Source organism: Macrobrachium rosenbergii, chromosome 3 (assembly GCF_040412425.1).
Source record: "Macrobrachium rosenbergii isolate ZJJX-2024 chromosome 3, ASM4041242v1, whole genome shotgun sequence".
Classification (NCBI taxonomy): domain Eukaryota; kingdom Metazoa; phylum Arthropoda; class Malacostraca; order Decapoda; family Palaemonidae; genus Macrobrachium; species Macrobrachium rosenbergii.
Window position 1 is genome coordinate 70,669,478 of NC_089743.1, and position 18,588 is coordinate 70,688,065.

The 18,588-nt window shown below is 35.4% G+C and overlaps 1 protein-coding gene across 35 annotated transcripts in view; it reads left to right on the forward strand.

Moving 5' to 3' along the window:
• The window catches only part of fmt (phosphatase 6 regulatory subunit 1-like protein fmt), a 253,522-nt gene that overhangs the window by 154,443 nt on the left and 80,491 nt on the right, over nt 1–18,588 (forward strand). For 21 of the 35 annotated variants that reach the window (XM_067081658.1, XM_067081718.1, XM_067081776.1 and 18 more), the window contains exon 13: nt 3,398–3,490. In XM_067081658.1, the coding sequence (XP_066937759.1) occupies nt 3,398–3,490 (93 nt within the window). Of the gene's footprint in view, nt 1–3,397; nt 3,491–7,357; nt 7,433–18,588 lie in introns of all 35 variants that reach the window. The other 14 variants (XM_067081630.1, XM_067081689.1, XM_067081709.1 and 11 more) reach the window with 1 other exon arrangement.

Here is an 18,588-nt window from a genome sequence, read left to right on the forward strand (position 1 = left end):
AAACATGTCAGACTGATTCCTCTATCCATGTGGTAGTAATGCTCTCGGATGCCTCCTTGACAGGTTAGGGAGGCCACTGGGAGGATAGTCAGGTAGCAGGAAGATGTTTGCCTGTTTTGGTTAGGTGCCACATCAGTTTCCTAGAGGTGGTGGGTGTCTTCCTGCCTTTCAGAAAATTGGACCCACATCTTGTTGGTCCCAGACAATATGACAGGGATAACTTGTGTATATCTGGAGTTCAGGTTCCAGCTGAGCCCCTCTCAGTCTCAGTGCAGTCATGCCGTCCATCCTACAGATGGCTCAGACAAAAAATGAAACTTGTCAGCAATCTATCTCTTGGGGTTGCTCAGTGCCATAACAGACTGCCTGTCAAGGTGGACAGCAGCCTTGACAGTGGATGCTAAACAAACCATCCTTTCAAATAGTCGGTAACATACTTCTGCTTGTAGAATCAGGCAACAGCAAGAGATGCATTTTGTGAGACTGGAACAAATGGACAACATTTTACCTTTTTTCTCCATTGTCCCAGATTTTGAACAAACTGCTAACTTTCAGTGGAACTGTCTACCTAGTGGTCCTGAATTGGCCAAAGAGTCATTGGTTCTGACTGTTTCAATAATGGGCAAGAAAATCAGTCTTAATACTGTCCATTGTTCTACACCAGACAAGAGGAGAAGTCAGATACAGTATGCATATTTTCTGAGCCTTGGCCTCCGCTTGTGGATTTTTAAAAATCTTGTCTGTTGTAATGATTATCCAACAAACTTTGCTAGGTTACTGGTGCAGAAACTACAGACTTCACCGATTCAGCAATACCAGTCTCCATGAAGTGTGACTGGGTTACCTCCACACTGAGAACTGGTTGAGCATTGGTTGACGGTTCTAGGCTGTCTAACCTATCTGTATGTGGACAAGTGCCTTTTGCCTATTACAGTTACTGTATGTCATACAAGGCTGCATTATTGAAACCCTTGCCTTAAGGGTAGGCATTCATTCATTCATTAAAGGGGGGATTCTGTTCCCGACCAAATGCCGCAAACCAGTCATCACCGATAATTATGGTAATTAATGGCGTTTACGACGTCATAAACACCAATAAGCCACTTACCGGCACCAATAAGCTGCTTACCAATGCTGATAAACCACTTACTGATGCTGAAAATCGCTTATTGTCACTGAAAATCTGGTTAACGACATCATTAGCCAAGCGCCGTAAAACCGGAACGCCATTAACTGGCGCTGCCAATAAGCGAGGACTGCCTGTGGAGAATGTAGATGTTTTCAGTTCACTTCTCTGGTCCTTGTTATTATGAAGACTGACTCCTGCAAGTCTTCCCATTACCAGGCCCCTGAATAAGTTTCTTTGACTCTGCCCATCTCACTTCAGTAGGCCTAATGCAACTACACCTCAGTGCTCCTATAGACGGGGACATCGTTAATCACCTACACTTAGCCAACACTGTTGTCTTGTCTTTTCTGGCCAAAAAAATTAGGACCTTTTGAGGAAGAAAGACCCTGTTCTTCCAAGGGAACTCAGAATTACAGATGAGACATTATCCCCAGTCCAAGCACTGTAGGTCTATCTAGATGTTGCAGCAGACATCCCAGATGGCCCTTTTTCTTACATCATATCACAAACAAGCCACTTTCTGTACATAGGCTGAGATTTGTCATAGTGTCCCTAATTAAAAAGGTGGAACCCACTTCTCCTCCCAGGTATGCATGGCGTCAGGGAGGTGAGTGCCAGCTTGTGTGTTGTTGTTACATCTGTGTGAGAAGGGTGAAGGAAACCCGGGCAATTGCTGTAGGGAAGGGAAACTGCCCTCTTACCTTGAGTCCTTTTATACTTGTCACCGTGTTTATCAGAGGCACTTTTTTGGGCAGGACTAACTATGAGAGAAGTCTTTGATATTTGTTGGATGGTTGTATGCAGCCCTGGGGAACCATAAGAGTAACTCCTTTTAGGACTCAGTGGCTATCAAAAATAGGTTTTTACCTACATCAGAACCTGTTGATTGCTCAAAAAACTGAAGGAGAAAAGAGGAATGGTGCCCTGATAGTAAGAGTGAGTTCATTGTCATATCTACATGTTGACTCACTGAACTGATTTCGTACCATTTCTCAAGTAAGAAAATTAATTATGATATTGATTGTGCCCCAGATAGATATGAAACAATTGTAAATATAGCTTAAATCATGGGAACAAAAGAAGGATCAGAGCCAGGAGCATGTCCATGATACATTTGCATCTCCCTCCATCATAGATGATTCTGCTTATGCTAGGCTAGAAGGAAACTGATATGATGTTGCATAGCTTTCTCCTACCCCCCTATTGGCTGATGTCTGTTCCACTAATTCTTAGTGCCAGAACATTTATCCTTATGTTAAGGCTGCAGGTTTGTTAGTTATGAAAAATACAGATTGATTTAAAATTTGTCATTTTTCTGTTGTAATAGATAATGTAATATTTTAGCAGAGTTTTTTAACAGTTTTCAGGGTTGAAATAAAGAAGAAACATCATCAGTGCCTCCAGCTTCGCATGATGTAAAAGACCTGTGTGAAATTCTGTTACACATTTCTTTCTTGTGCATTAAATTCCACAAATCTCTGCTCAAATCTAACTTTGCCTCTCTTAGTCCTCATCTATGTAGGCTTGGGTCTTCCAATTCTTCTGGTGCCCAAAGGATCCCAGTTGACACTTATCATGTACTCTTCTCCTAATCCTAGGGTTTGGGTGAAAAACATGCCAAGCCAACTCCCTCTCCTTTTCATCGTTATCTCTTGTACATATAAACCCTCAATGATTTCCCATACGGTGATCATTCCTGACTCCTTCCTGCCATCCAATTTACTATTTTTTTCTAAAAGCTTTAGTCTCAGATCTACAAAAGCTTTCAGATATATTTTCATTGTCATACCATGATTCACATCTGTGTAGCATTTCAGATTGTATTAGACATGTAAAATCTTACTTTCCTAAATAGTTTTAGTTAATATATTAGGTTACCACATCATATTCAGTCTGCCTGTCGCTAAGTCTAAACACAGGGACCATGTATGAGATATAAATATTCGAAATATTCAGCCTCATTCATTTCTCCACCTGTATTATTTTGTCCCATATTTTTATGTCGTAACTTATGAATGAGACTTGAAGATAAGGAGGATTTGTTTGTTGGTGAAAACAGGTATAACTTATTCAGCATCAGATGGAGGTCCTTCTCCCCTGTTGTGGAGGTTGAATTATTCAGCAAATACAGGCTTAAACTTGTATTGCACAAGAATTTTAATTGTCAGCTGTAATTACAGTAGTTGTCTATTGTGTTACTGTTTACTGTGATTAAAATAATATAAACTCTGCCGTTGTTAACAAGGTTTTTTTATCTGTTTATTTTAGGATCTTCCTGGAGGTAAAGCAACCCAGTGGGATGATTTTGTTTCCAATACCTTAGCAGAAGTTAACAGAAAGAATGAAATCACTCCTCTTCCGGTAAGACATATGGGTGATTCAGCTGTACTTTTATATCCAGGTTTTTTAGATTTAAAAGGCACACTTGTAGACACTGTTTTGTGGACTCTCAATCTGTATCCATGAAATATCAGGTATCAGGTGCTGGTGCTTAAATAATTTTATTTTCATGAAAAAGAGGCGGGGTAAATATGCTTTACCTTTTCAAGTCAACAGACGGGAGAATAATCATGGGAAATAACTATTAGAGATGTATCAGTATAGTCCTTGCATACTTGAAAGAAAATTGTCAAATTGTCACAGTCTTATTTGAACGTGCCTTTTGATTATTGTTTTAAATCCTTGCTTGTTAGGGTTGGTTGAACGTAATTTTTAAGGGACAGATGTTTCCTGGATGGGTTTTTATCATTATGTGAGTTGTAAGGTTTTGGTGTAAAGGGAAAATGATATTTAGTTAATTTTTGGATACAGTATATTTAAATTTTATTATAGTCCTGATTTTGAGTAAAATTATTTTAACTTAAAACTTCTTTTTATGGAGCATTTTGTTTGTCCACTGAGTAATGTCTAAACTTGCTTCCTGCATGACAGTTTAATTTAGTAGGATAATCACAGTTAGTTATGTCAGTATCATTTAATTAGCTTTGTTTTCTTATTGACAGAACAGTATTATACTGGTGTCTGGCACTAAAAAACTGAAGTGTTTTGTGATTGAGGAATTTCCTGGGCTACATTGGTACTAATAATTTAAAAAATTAAATTTTTTTATTGAAATTTGAAGCAAAATTTTATAACTTCCAAAAGATGAATGTTATGATTTGTACTTTGGAATAATAGTAGCCAAAAATAACTGCACCTGTTGCATTTCATGCCATTTTTCCAGACCAGTAACTAATTACATTGTTGGTATAAATAAGCAAAGTACCAACATGCTCTTAATGTATACATTTGATAATTTGTGAGTGGTACTTGACAAAATGATTCTTTTGAACATGTAGATAATTTCAAAACCCTTTTAAATTTGTTTTTTAAGACTTTATGAAAGGTTTCTATGAGAGGATTTTTATTCATTTAAAAACAAAGCTGATTAACTGATATTTACTAAATTGTGGTTAATCATGGATACTGTGTGCTGTATCCCATGATAATTTTTCGCTTGTAATGTAATAGCAAGGATTTTATTTTACATATTTCAAAATCCCCCTTTATTTTATTTTTGTTAGATATAGAAGTAAACCTTAGTTTATTAGAATTTGTTTATGCTCTTAAGGAATATCTTTTAAAGAGTTGACATGTAAGAAAATATGTGAAGCAGTCTGGTATGAATATGCTGTACTGGAAACCTTGCTAACTCTTTACAGAACTGGAATTAGGTTATTTGAATGGTCATCAATAAATGATGGAGCACTTTATCCTTTGCACAAATTTTAAACTAACTTTGTGTCTCGAGAAAACATTTTATCATTGGCTTCCATTTGTGGAGTGGTAAGGGATATATTAGATATAAACATATACTTTTACTTGCTTCAAAGTGAATTTTATAAGCAGAAGGTATTGACAGACATCAATTTATATGGTGGGTTGCCTTCTTTTGTGATAGGTATGGTCACTGCTCTTATAGCAATAGCAAGATCCTGGCAAAATCTTGAGTGCTTTGCATAGCTTACATTTGACCTGCATAACATGTAATGGTTTACTAACCCTGTACCTGAAACTGGATACCAGTGGAACTTTTTTTCTAAGAGGAGTGTTTTTGGCTAATTCAAGTTTTATGACTTTTCAAAATGAGGTTCTTTTTAGAGGAATTTTTGTTTGTTCTAAAGAAATTAAATTCGACTTTGGTTTTCATTCGTTTATAATTAGTTACAACCAAGGATTAATGGCATTGGATAGAGCATCTCAGTGGCTTAATTACAATTCCTAGTAACTTGAGCTCACAGAAATGTCAGTTTAGATTGTAGAATCTCTGCACTTTTGACTATTAATAGGCCTTCATGGTATAGTGACATATATGAATAATAATGCTTGCGCAATAGAAATATTAAGGATCAACATGCAGACCTATGTTTTGTATAAACCCAAAGAGCTAGAGGACTTTCTCCTTCAACTCTGGAGAGCAGTAGCCTTAAAAATAATTAGAATAAACCATGAGATCACCTTGCCAGTAGGGAAATCCTAAGAATTGAGTTGATAACAGTTGTTAATAAGATATTTTGTCTTTAATTCAGTTGTGTCAAGAAGGAAAATGAAAGCAGCATCACCATAAATGCAAGGGGAATACTTAGACAGGGAAGACAATTATGAGGCTTTTGTATAAAATATAGGAGAAATTTCCCTGACCTATGTTATGCTCCCATGCACAACTTAGTTTTTTATATTAAAAATTTCATGTGAAAATAATCATTTTGGGTAGAATTCCTTATTCTGTGGGTTACTGAACCTACCTTCATTGGGCATGGAGAGGGTTAGACTGTTTTCTGCTAAACATGTTTCCCTCCACAGATGATATTGCTTTTGTAAATGGACTTTTGAGAATTTATTGCCATAGTAAAACTATGTTCCTGTGCGATTTTCTTCTACAACCATTTTCAACATAGCATTTATAATCAGCACACAGTGAAGATGCAGAAAGAAAAGTATTCCACTTTGATCTTGAATTTTAGTCTTTTTGTGGCACAAAGTATGTGAAATGGGAAAAAGTATAACTAGTTATTGGTGTTTTATCTGAAATATGATGAAAAATAAAAATAAATTGATACCACCTTAGTAAACAAAATTGAATGTGCTAGATAAAAAATGAATAGCTTAGATAACAACAAAAAATACCATGGTACCATGTAACCTCTCCTAAATGCAAAATATGAAAGTTAAAGTTTACATATCTGTTTTAACTAAAATGTAGCAAACAAAATTAGTGACTCATCATCTGATATGCCACTAACCTCAATTCCTAATCATACTGTTGTAAATGGAGCCCATGAAATGTAATACAAAATTTACCAGTAATTCTGCCCAAATCAGAGATCTTTTAATGAAATATTATACAAAGTTTTCATATTTACTTTAAATGTGGATATAACATGTATTGCAAAGAACAATAATGAAAAGGTTAACTTATTTAAGTGGTGCATACTATTACCTAGTGGATGATGAACACGATGAGGCTTTTATGGGTGGGGGTATATGTTGTCAGACCAGATGTAGTATTAGCTCTGTTGAAGAAGTTGGCATCCTGGTACACTAGGAGTGAGTGGCTTTCCTGCCCTTTACAGAAATACACCAAGACATTCTTAAACTTATGCTTTCTTCTTTTCATTTTATACTTTAAAATGTCTTACAAATGCATCCTCCACCATTCTTTAAACTTCTGACATCAGGAACTGCTTGGATCCCATTTTCTTTTGCTTTGAAACTTTTTTTTTTATTTCTTATTCTAGTATTAATGTCTGTGTTGCAATTTTTTATTTTAGTTTTTCAAATGCTTTATCCTCTTCTAAGCCTCAAAAATCAGAAACAAATGCAGAACACATTTTTTGTATTCATTTCTCAAGCATGTTTTTGTGATTCTTCCTGCTTTTACAATATTTATTACAGCCTTAGATACAAAAATCATTAATAATACACTTGAAAGGTTGCAGTAGTGCCCTGTTCAGTCAGTTGAATTAATGAATCTTATACCACTTACACTGATGAAATATTAAAGGGGACAGTTACCAAGAGCTTTCTTCAAAATAAACTAGCCATCAAGGGAATGCCATTGTCTGTAAAATATCTTATCACTTCATGAATATAGCAGTTCATGATCCAGTCTACAAAATTTGCCAGTTATCCACCCTTAAGATTTGCTCAATAAAGGACTGGAAGTGTTGCCTTGTTTATACCTTTCAGTGCTCATGGTTTTTTGGAATGCTGGATGAGAAGCAGCTTCAATTTGCAAGTTCCGGGTGCATTTCCTTCAAGCAAGTATGTTGACCAATTGTCTTATGCTTTATGTCTGGGCATAGTGTTTTCTTCAAAATTTGTTTGAAGTGGCATTCTTTGATCAAATAAGCCTGTATTGTATACATTAAACATTTGTTCACTACATTAGTATGTTTTAGCCACTCAGGAAACATCTTGGCTGCCTGGGGCCTCCACTATCAGCCTTTCCAGACACTATGACACTGAAGCCTTGCACAAAATTCTAACTAAATCAACCATGACTGTGTTTCTTAGGCATATTTCCCTTCAGGCCCCCAAACAAGCTTCTTGCTTATGCTTATAATTCAATAAATATAGACACATTGCTGGACCAGGTATTCCATCCACATTAACACTTTTTCCTTCTCATTTTTTTGCATGTTTCTTTATGTGATTAGCATTTTTCACTCTTGTTTATACAATTAGCATTCTAACTATTACGTTTACAGTTGATGCAAATCCAAATTCACCTGCTTTTGCCCACATTCATACTTTTATTGCATTTTTAAATCTTCTGAATCGTTGTATCATGGTAATGAGGTAGTTCACTTTTTTCACTTGCATTTAACCCCAACCGGGGCAGAAAGTAAAAAAATGTAAAAAAAAGTAGTCAAAAATAGTTGTTTACCATTGATACAAGTACAGACGTGAAACATGAGAATAAATGAGAGCCAGCTGCTCGCTTTAATGACAATGCTGCCATCGACTTGCATATTGCATATGCCAAATTTTGTTTGGTAATATTGTAAAAACAATTTGTGGTGCTGGATTTATGTCAGAATTACTTAATTATGATACGACATGTATATTGCTAAGGGAGTTGCTAACATTGATGCCATAAAGATTAGTTTCAAAAGTATTTGGGAATATGATATATAATTGGAGTCCAGAGGAACTATGATAGCCTTAACTCCTCGATTCACAAGTGGTTCTTCTACCCAGTGTGTATACTTCATATGTAAGCTTTATATAAGGAATTCTTTTTTTATCTCTTTGCTCCTTTTTTTCTTTTTCTTTGCTCCTTTTTTTCTTTTGTCTTTCAAGACAAACTTTAGTTGGTCCTTTTGGCATTTTACTGTTTGGATTGCTCTTGGAACTTGGAGTGAGATTGAATAGCTTGCTTTCATTTGTAGAATTTGAGTAAATGATGTTTAGTAGTGAGATGCAATAGTTGTCAGGCTTTATCCTAGTGTGCTGGTATTTGATGATCTTTTGGACGTATGTATCGAGGCAATAGCCATAGATTGATCCAAATGAAAGGGGATTACCAAGGTTTTTGACAAGCTTTCGGTCACTATAGGAAAACATTTTCCTTTAGAACAATTTTGGAGTATGTACATTATTTTATTAGTTATTTCAGTATTTTAAAAGTTGCCATCCACCATGAAAATGTGTTTGCCTCTAGCTTGAACCAAACTCAAGTTTAGAGCAGGCTGTGTACAGGATGTTAGAGCCATGTTAAGGAAAAAGAGAAATGCATTTCAGATTTAATTGTAATCTATTTTAGCTCTGATTTTTCTACTGAAGTTTGTCTAGCTTTTTAAGAGGAATGGCATATGGAGTTATTATTATTATTATTATTATTATTATTACCGTATATACTTGCGTATGATGCTACTTTTGAAGACCTAATTTTGAAGCTAATTTTAAGGGGTCACATCATACATGAGGTATAAAGTAAGCACATGTAATATTTACATACAGTATTAGTATCGTATTGTAAAGTATAACTAATACAGTATGCGTCGTTTTCATGGATCTTTTAAAAAGTTATGCTTTGCTTCACTGTATCCAATAATATTATATGTATACAGTATTCTCATATTACTGTTGTATTATAAAATACAAACCCAACAATCTCATATTACTGTTGTATTATAAAATACAAACACAACAATCATGCGCCATTTGCATTGTTTAGGTTTTCATGAAACAGTGATACCATTCAGGAATTTTTGTTTAGGCATCAATTCAATTACCATTTAAAGATAACCATGGGGAAAAATTTCATCCCATCTGCCATACATGTTAAAACAACAGTAAAATGTGTTCTGTCATGCCCAGTAGTTTTGATTAAAATACTTGTCTCTCCAGTTTTATTTATGGTCAAGTTTGATGGCATATCAAAGCTTAGGGGAGTTTCATCCATGTTGCTGATGCACAGTGCTCCCCCAGAACATACTGCAGAAATGAAAAAAATCCCCTCTAAAAATGCTTATAACTGGCTTATATGCCAAATACCTTGTACCCCTTGAACTAAAATGTTTATAATTGCCTATTTTAACATTTCACTGTTTAATTTGATAGTTCAAACAAAAGTATGCCTTAAATTATCATGCTGAAACAATTTAATATTTCAAACAAAAATACACCCCAAATCATCCCAAAACACCCAAAGTAACCTGTATATAGCCTACTTAAGAGTAAAAGTAGTAGGAGAGTAGTGTAATGTAAGGTTACATTACACTACTCTCCTACTACTGTTACTCTTAAGTAGGCTATATACACCCCTAAAATGCTTATAACTGCCTACTTTAGCAGTTCATCGCCAAACTTGACAGTTCAAACAAAAATATACCTCAGACTATCATCTCAGAACACCCTAATATCATTTCAAAGTCATGTTGCAAAATGAAGTTCAAGCCTACAACTGTTACTCTTAAGTACCCCCTACCAATCAGACATGCACGTTTTCTTTGGCCTGCAGTTACGCATTGTTCTGCTTATACTGTATGTAATGCACTGGGCGTATACTTATGTATATTTTCCTGTGTTGTAAGATGATTTTGAAATGACATTTACTGTACAGGTATATGTATTTTAGGATTGTACTACTGTATAGAGCATATCCAAAATACGAGGCCTAGGAGTAGTTTACAGGTTATTTTTCTTAACAAAGTGAGGAACACAGAAGTTTATGAAAAAATGAAAAAGTATACTTTTCGTTAGTTTCCAAACAGAATGCTGCTTATCTTTGTTATTTACTTCCCTCCTGCCCACCATAACTCCTTCTCTTTCTCTTTTTTTTTTTTTTTTTTTTTCCTCCTAATCATTTTGCTCATAGATGCAGGGGGCATGGAGGGAAGGACCAGCTCTTGCGTGGTAATAAAGGTTACAGCATATCCAAAGTTTATGGGACACATATTTATGATAAGTATTTTGGTGATTTTACATTTATGATAAAGATTTATACAGTAAGTTGTTATTAATCTTTGAAATGGTTTTATTGATGTAATTTAAAGTCATCTTAAACTTATTTTTACCAAATAACATACACACACATATATATATATATATATATATATATATATATATATATATATATATATATATATATATATATATATATATATATATATATATATATATATATATATATATATATATATATATATATATATATATATATATATATGAGAGAGAGAAAGAGGAATTTTTTCTGTATCATTTAACCACCAAATTGGCAACATAATAATAAAAATAGTAATAATAATATAATTTAGTACAGGTATTCCCCATTTCTACGATGGGGGTTGTTCCAAAAAACCCATCGTTTGTTGAAAAATCGCAATCGAATATGGCCTAGCCTACTAATAGGTAATCAGTACCATCTACATATATGGTAGCCTAGCCTACACTACACAGTATACTTTATACATATATGGTATAGTACTATTAGTGTCAGCCAATTCTGCAGGTTCAATGCAGACTGACATGATAAGTCAGTATAAAGAGAAATTGAATAACAAACAAGGCCTGGCCTGCACTTTCTATATCATATACGGTAGCTCAGTCACATTATACTGTATTCTATTTTTCACATAACACCGCCATATTATACAAACATCAAAATAATAGATGTGCATCTTTTCCATGGATCTTTTAAAAGTTATGCTTTACTACACCATCCAATCGAAAATATTCTTATACTGCTTTTTGCATTATAAATTCGATCATAGCGATCAAATGTTTGGTTTCTGAATCGATACGCGGTCTTTATTTTGATGCATTTAACTCGTTCAGAGGGCATTTCTTTTCTAGTTAGCGTAAATGAATTTAGATACTTTATTTATAAAGGACACATGTATTTTTCGTTATACACGAGGTGTTTTTATGTCGAAATATAACTTAAATATGTCTCAGAAATTATTTTTAGCCACATTTTTTCGTTAGTAGATGACGTTGGGACTGGCCGTTTGTTTTGTGTAAACAAAAATCAAGATTTCCGTTCGCTATTTTTCTCTTGATTTCATCATCATACCACGAAGCTTTTCAGATGTATCTTTTATCAGCGTGAAAACAGCAGTAATATGTGTTCCTTTTCATGTCCAGTAGTTTTGATTAAATATTTTCCAATTTATTTCGCGGTCAAGTTTCATCCATGTTGCCAATGTACGATAATTTATAGTCACAGCAGCTTGACATTCGCTTCTCAGCATCAGCTACAACTTGCAGCTTGATTTTTACTGCAGCAGTATATTTCTTTGCGATCTTTTTTTCCAGCGGATAGGGTAGTGTAAAAACATATCAGTACTTAACGTCATTTTTAACTTATACGATAATTGTTTAAATGCGATGGTTGAAATACAAGCTAAACAGTTGTCATCCAATTCGGTTATTAGCAAAACAACAGAGTCGTTCGGTTGTTTATGGCTGTCGCATTTTCGCAAGAGGTTACTAACAATGCTTTTATTATTCTCTTACCTTTTTTAACTAGAAGATGGAATAAAGAGATGGAGAAAAAAGTTGGTCTATTGTAAGTTGGTCTTTCTTGTCGCTTTTCAGATTCTACGGAAATTGTAGGTTACTAACAATGCTTTTATTATTATTCTTACCTTTTTAACTAGAAGATGGAATAAAGAGATGGAGAAAAGAGTTGGTCTATTGTAGTTGGTCTTTCTTGCTGCCTGATTCTCGGAAATTGTAGTGTATGTTGTTGCTTGTGCCGCTCGAAATTTAAAAATATTTTCTAAATATTGGTCGATTCGGTATTAATTGCTAACTCCATCGCTGAACCGAACTATCGTCACTCGTGCACTACCTGTATTTACAAACGCACAAAAATTGCAAACGAACACTGACCTATTTTAACTTCCGACACAACGAGTGCAAGTGAGGTCAGCTCATTGAATTAATGTAACTATTCCAGCCTCTCGGGCCAACGCATTCGCACAATCGCACGCTGCCTCGATTGTACGTTGTTGCTCGCGCCAGTCGCCGCGAAATTTAAAATACGTATTTTCAAAATATTGTCAGATCAATATTAATTGCTAATCCCATCGAAAAGCGAATTATCGTAAGTCTAATTATCGTAATTTCGAGCACTACCTGTAATAATGATAATATACAGTAATTAAAAAATGTATGCATTTCTGTTATAAATTATGTGAAATTTTAAACAAACAAATACATATTCCCAATCTTTTCCAAAGCTCTGAAGTGAAGGGGGAGGTTGGACCTTGTTATACATGTCAAATATCTGACCGCGACCCTTCATGGTCAGACATTTGACATATATGACAGGTCCACCCTCCCCCCTTGCTTCAGAGCTTTGAAAAAGATTGGGAACATGTATTTGTTTGTTTAAAATTTCACATAATTTACTATAGAAATGCATAATTTTTTTACAGTATATTATTATTACAGTGTTATTGGGTCTATCACAGTCATCCCATTTGACTGGGTGGTTTTTATAGTGTGGGGTTCCAGGTTGCATCCTGCCTCCTTAGGGGTCCATCACTTTTCTCACTGTGTGCACTGTTTCTAGTAGCACACTTTTCTGCATGAGTCCTGGACCTACTTCAGCATCTAGTCTCTCCAGATTCCTTTTCAGGGATCTTGGGATCGTGCCTAGTGTTCCTATGATTATGGGTACAATTCCCACTGGCATATTCCATATCCTCCTTATTTTGATTTTCAGGTCTTGATACTTATCAATTTTTTCTCTTTCTTTCTCATCAGCTCTGGTGTCCCATGGTATTGCAACATCAATTAGTGATACTTTCTTCGTGATTTTGTCAATCAACATCACGTCTGGTTTAATGGCACGTATCACCCTATCTGTTCTGATACCATAGTCCCAGATGAGCTTTGCCTGATCGTTTTCTGTTACTCCCTCAAGTTCATACCTCATATTACTGCAAGCTGGATGGTGTATCTTGCACAGGCTCCAATGGAGGGCTTTTGCTACTGAATCATGGTCTCTTTTTGTACCGGTTCTGTGCAAGCACCGGACATTTGCTTGCTATGTGGTTTATGGTCTTGTCTTTCATACTGCACTTCCTACATATGGGTGAGATGTTATTTCCATCTATTTTTCTTTGGACATGTCTTGTTCTTAGGGCCTGATCTTGTGCCGCTGTTAGCATTCCTTCTGTTTGCTTCTTGAGTTCTTCCCTGTGTAGCCATTGCCATGGTTCATCGCTGACCAGTTCTTTTGTCTGTATCATGTACTGTCCGTTCATTGGTTTGTTGTGCCATTCCTCTCTTCTGTATTTCATTCTCCTGTCTCTGTATATTTCTAGGTCTTCGTCTGCTTTTATCAGTTCTTCTTCCCATGCACTCCTTAGCCACTCGTCTTCACTGGTTTTCGGATATTGCCCCAGTGCTCTGCTCTCGATGTTGACTCAGTCCTCTATACTTAGTAGCCCCCTTCCCCCCTTCCTTTTGTGTTATGTAGAGTCTGTCTGTATTTGCTCTTGGGTATAGTGCTTTGTGTATTGTCATGTTTTTCCAGTTTTCTTTGCTGCAGAGTTCAACCTTCGTCCACTCAACTACTCCTGCTCTGTATCTAATTACTGGTACTGCCCATGTATTTATGGCTTTTGTCATGTTTCTGGTGTTGAGTTTTGACTTGAGTATCGCCTTAAGTCTCTGCATATATTCTTTCCTGATCGTGTCTTTCATCTCTTGGTGTTGTATATCCTCTCCTTTTATTATTCCCAGGTATTTGTATCCTGTTTTTCTATGTGTTTGATGCTATGCCCGTCTGGTAGCGTTATCCCGTCAGTCCTTGTTACTTTGCCTTTGTGTATGTTGACCAAGGTGCATTTTTCCATTCCAAACTCCATCCTGATGTCCCCAGATACAATCTGTACAGTCTGGATTAGGGTATCTATTTCCTTGATGCTCTTACCATACAGCTTGATGTTGTCCATGAACATTCTGTTGCCTCCTTTCTTGGGTTGGTACCCAGCATCCGTCTTCTGCAGTACTTTTGTCATGGGAATCATGGCTACTACGAAGAGCAGTGGGGACAGTGAGCCGCCTTGAAAGATCCCTCTCCTGATGTTAACGTCTGTTAGTCTTATTATTATTATTATTATTATTATTATTATTATTATTATTCTGTTCCGATGGTGTGACAATAACCGAAAATCGGCAATTTTTGGCGATTTTCAGTTATCGGCACCTTTGTAAAGTATGTATCAGTGCCAGTACATGATTATTAGCACCGATAAGCGGAAATCAGGACCTAAAATTGCCAATTTTCATTGCTAGACAAGCCCCAATAAACCGGAACGCTGATAATCAGGGCCTACCTGTATTTACAACCCTGTGTGGGGCCTTTTACAAAGCACTTATAAACTTTACCAAGTTATACAAGTTGTTTCTAATAATTTATTTTATTATCTTTTGCAAAATTATAATTACAGCTCACACAATATAACAGATGAGAACTAAAATCAGTAACAAATTCTGAGTATATTTGTTGTAAAATATTTATGTAAATCTACTGAGATCAGGAGATATAGTAACTTTTTTGGAGGTATACATGTTTTTTCTATATTTTAAAAAAAAAATACAACTATAACTGATGTCATATCATAAAAGATAAGAACTAAAACCAACAGCAATCCCTAGGTATATTTATGAGCAAATAAATAAAAAGATGTAATGGGAGAGAGAGGAGCAAGATATTCCCCCTTCAAGTCAAGAACAATACTGATCTGCCTGAGATGCCAGCGATTCAGCTTCACTGAAGTGATGGAAACTCTTTCCTGCTCAATACAGCCAAATCGTATGGCGCTTAACACTTTGCTATTTGTATAATTATTATATCACCGAGCATACCTGAGACCCAAGGTGTCTGGGAGCGCTTGATAGTGCTTGAAAAAATTATTTTGAAATTCAGCAAAATAGAAATTTTATGCCAACAACGTTCATTTTGCTGTCCTTTTTTCTAAATGTTTTATATTTTATGGTGGAATAGTCAGAATAAGAGTCCCAGCCCTCTAAAATGCGAAAAAATGTGAGGTTATTTAACTGAAAAAAATTTAATTTTTATATTTTAGTTCAGAACCAAAAACTATGGAAAAGTCAGGCTGTAATGAATTTTTTTAAGAGAAAGCCAACAATTTTTCTAAATATCGACATGTAAAACAATGAAAAACGAATAAGTCCAGTTGGTGAAAAAAATTGATAGAAAAGAGGGTAAGAAAACAGAGCCCTACCCAGCGTATAGTGAGAATTATCGCTACAAAAAAATCTTTTTGAGCCCTATCTCAGTTGTTTTTCATAGAAATTACTTTGTAAATATACGAAAATGTAGAGGAAAGTTGAGAAGAATAAAGGAGTCAAGAAAATGGCTTTAGTAACGGCAACAGTATCATTTTGACGTTATAAGTTGATCCAACGAAAAAAAGTTACCATTGTCAACATTATTGTTCATAGCTCAAAAATATAACAGTTAGGCGAATGAATTATTTTTTATGAGAAAACCAACAAATTCTCTAAATGTCGACATATAATAGAATGAAAAAGCGAATAAGCTCAGTTGGTGAAAAATTGATAGAAAATAGTAAGAAACAGAGCGCACTGCCCGGCATAATGGTGAGAATTATCGCTGAAATTTTTTTTTTGAAGAGCCCTAGCTCGGATATTTTTCATAGAAATTACTTTGTAAATATACAAAATGTAAAAGAAAGGTTGAGGATAAAGTGAGAGTTAAGAAAATGGTTTTTGGTAATGGCAACAGTTTTCATTTTGACGTTATAAGCTGATCGAACAAAAAAAAAATGTTACCCGTTGCCAACATTATCAGTCGTAACTCAAAAGCTATAACAGTTAGGTGAATGAATTATTTTTTATGAGAAAGCCAACAAAATTCTCTAAATATCAATATATATAATAATGAAAAATGAGATTCCAGAGCCCTGCCCTAAAAATCCAGACGTCTCTTTATAATGCACTAACGCGTTTTTCCGCTAGTTTTACCGTAAACTCTTTGGCGAAGCATGTTGAAACTATTCTCATTGGACGTCACTGTATAAAAACAACCACACGTGTTTACTCGAAGCTTTCGCATGCATGGTCTCTGACAGAGAAGTGTGGCCTGGCCAGGCTGCGTGGAGTGGGATCAGCTGATGTCATTGTGAGAATTTTACTCGCCAGGATTTGCATGCACAGTACAGGAACTAAAAAAATTTATAGAAAGAAGTGCGAAACAGTGTGTTTCCATTAATGTAATCCACCATTTTATAAAAAAATGTAAGATACAAGAGAGAAGCGTGGGTAGGATCAGCTGATTTCATTGTGAGAAATTTACTATGCCGGGGATTTGTATGGCATTATAGGAAACTGCTTGCCTGGCGAGATTGATGCCTGAGTTACACGGTCCAGGTATGCTTTAGCCTATGGAAACCACCAACCGTCGAAAATAAAAAAAATTTACCTACCACACGCATACAAAAATTTCAAAAATTTTATGTAAAAATTACGATCAGAAAAGGAGGGGTAGGGTGATTTTGCGTAATATTACGTCAATTGGATATGAAAGTGTTAATATCAGTGCTTCTCGGGGGATCCGTCCACCACCCAAAACCTGTTTTATATCTTCTCATGAGGGGATCCGTCTATTAAGGGTTAATCTTATTAATATTTGAAAATTAGTCTCTCTCTCTCTCTCTCTCTCTCTCTCTCTCTCTCTCTCTCTCTCTCTCTCTCTCTCTCTCTCTCTCTCTCTCTCTCTCTCTCTCTCTTAATGAAAAAAAACAGTAATTAATTTCTCTCTCTCTCTTTTAATGAAAAAAATAGTAATTAATGAATACACAGTGTTGCTTTATGAAAAAAGCGAGTTAGTTATAGATTTAGAGATATGGCCCAAAGAAAAATCTGCAAATTAGTGAAATTTCCCCTTCGCACAAATGAACGATGTGTTCCACAAAAATCTGCAACAAAATGAAACGCAGAAATGTGAAACACATAAAAAGGGCGGGGGGCACTGTAATCATTAGCAGCTTGAACATTGTTTTTTCAGCTTCAGCTATAACTTGCAGCTTAAATTTATCAGTATGTTTCCTTGCTGATCTTTTCTCCATAGCAAATAACAGTAAATAGTACTGTAATGCAAAAATATATCAGTCCTATTCTACTATGTCATTTTTAACATAAATACTGTATTATTCACTATCGTACGAAGGTTGAAATGCAAGCAAAACAGCTGTTGTTATCCGATTTGATTGTTCATAGCAAAACAGCTGTTTCTTGTTCGGTTGTTTATGACTGTATGCGCTTTTGCAATGAGCATAGCACTACTAACAATACATTTATCATTCTCTTTTACATATTTAACTTATTTAACTAGAAGGCAGGATAAAGAGATGGAGGAAAAGAGGTTTAGTCTATCGTAATTTGGTCTCGCTAAAAAGGACCTTTTATGGTACGTGAGATACCTGATAAAATAATTGTTTATGGATGAAAATTTGGGAGTCACACGATATGGGAGATCATGCATTACACGTGTATATATATGGTATGTTAAAAAGAATGGCAGCATCTGTGGAATTGATTTTATACAAGATCTTTTCAATTCTCCTTACTATTCTTCAAGGCTGATATCTGCCAAGAGCTGCAGTGTACATGATCTAGATAAGGGGAAAGAAAATAGTTCTGAATATACTGTCACTTTTTATTTTGGGACACAGGCAGAATTAAACATGGTGTGATATAACTGTAAAGTTTCAGGTTGTCATCATATGGTAACTAAAATCTCACCGTCATTCTCGAGTGGTAGAGAATCTTCGTTGTTTTTTAAGAATGTTACTAATGTTTCTGACCATATCATCTGTCTATCTTCAGGATGGGGGTGAGTTTGTTATGGTTAGAATGGGCTCATCAGTCAGTATATAAAGGGTCCCAGATCGTTGGTGGGAGACAGC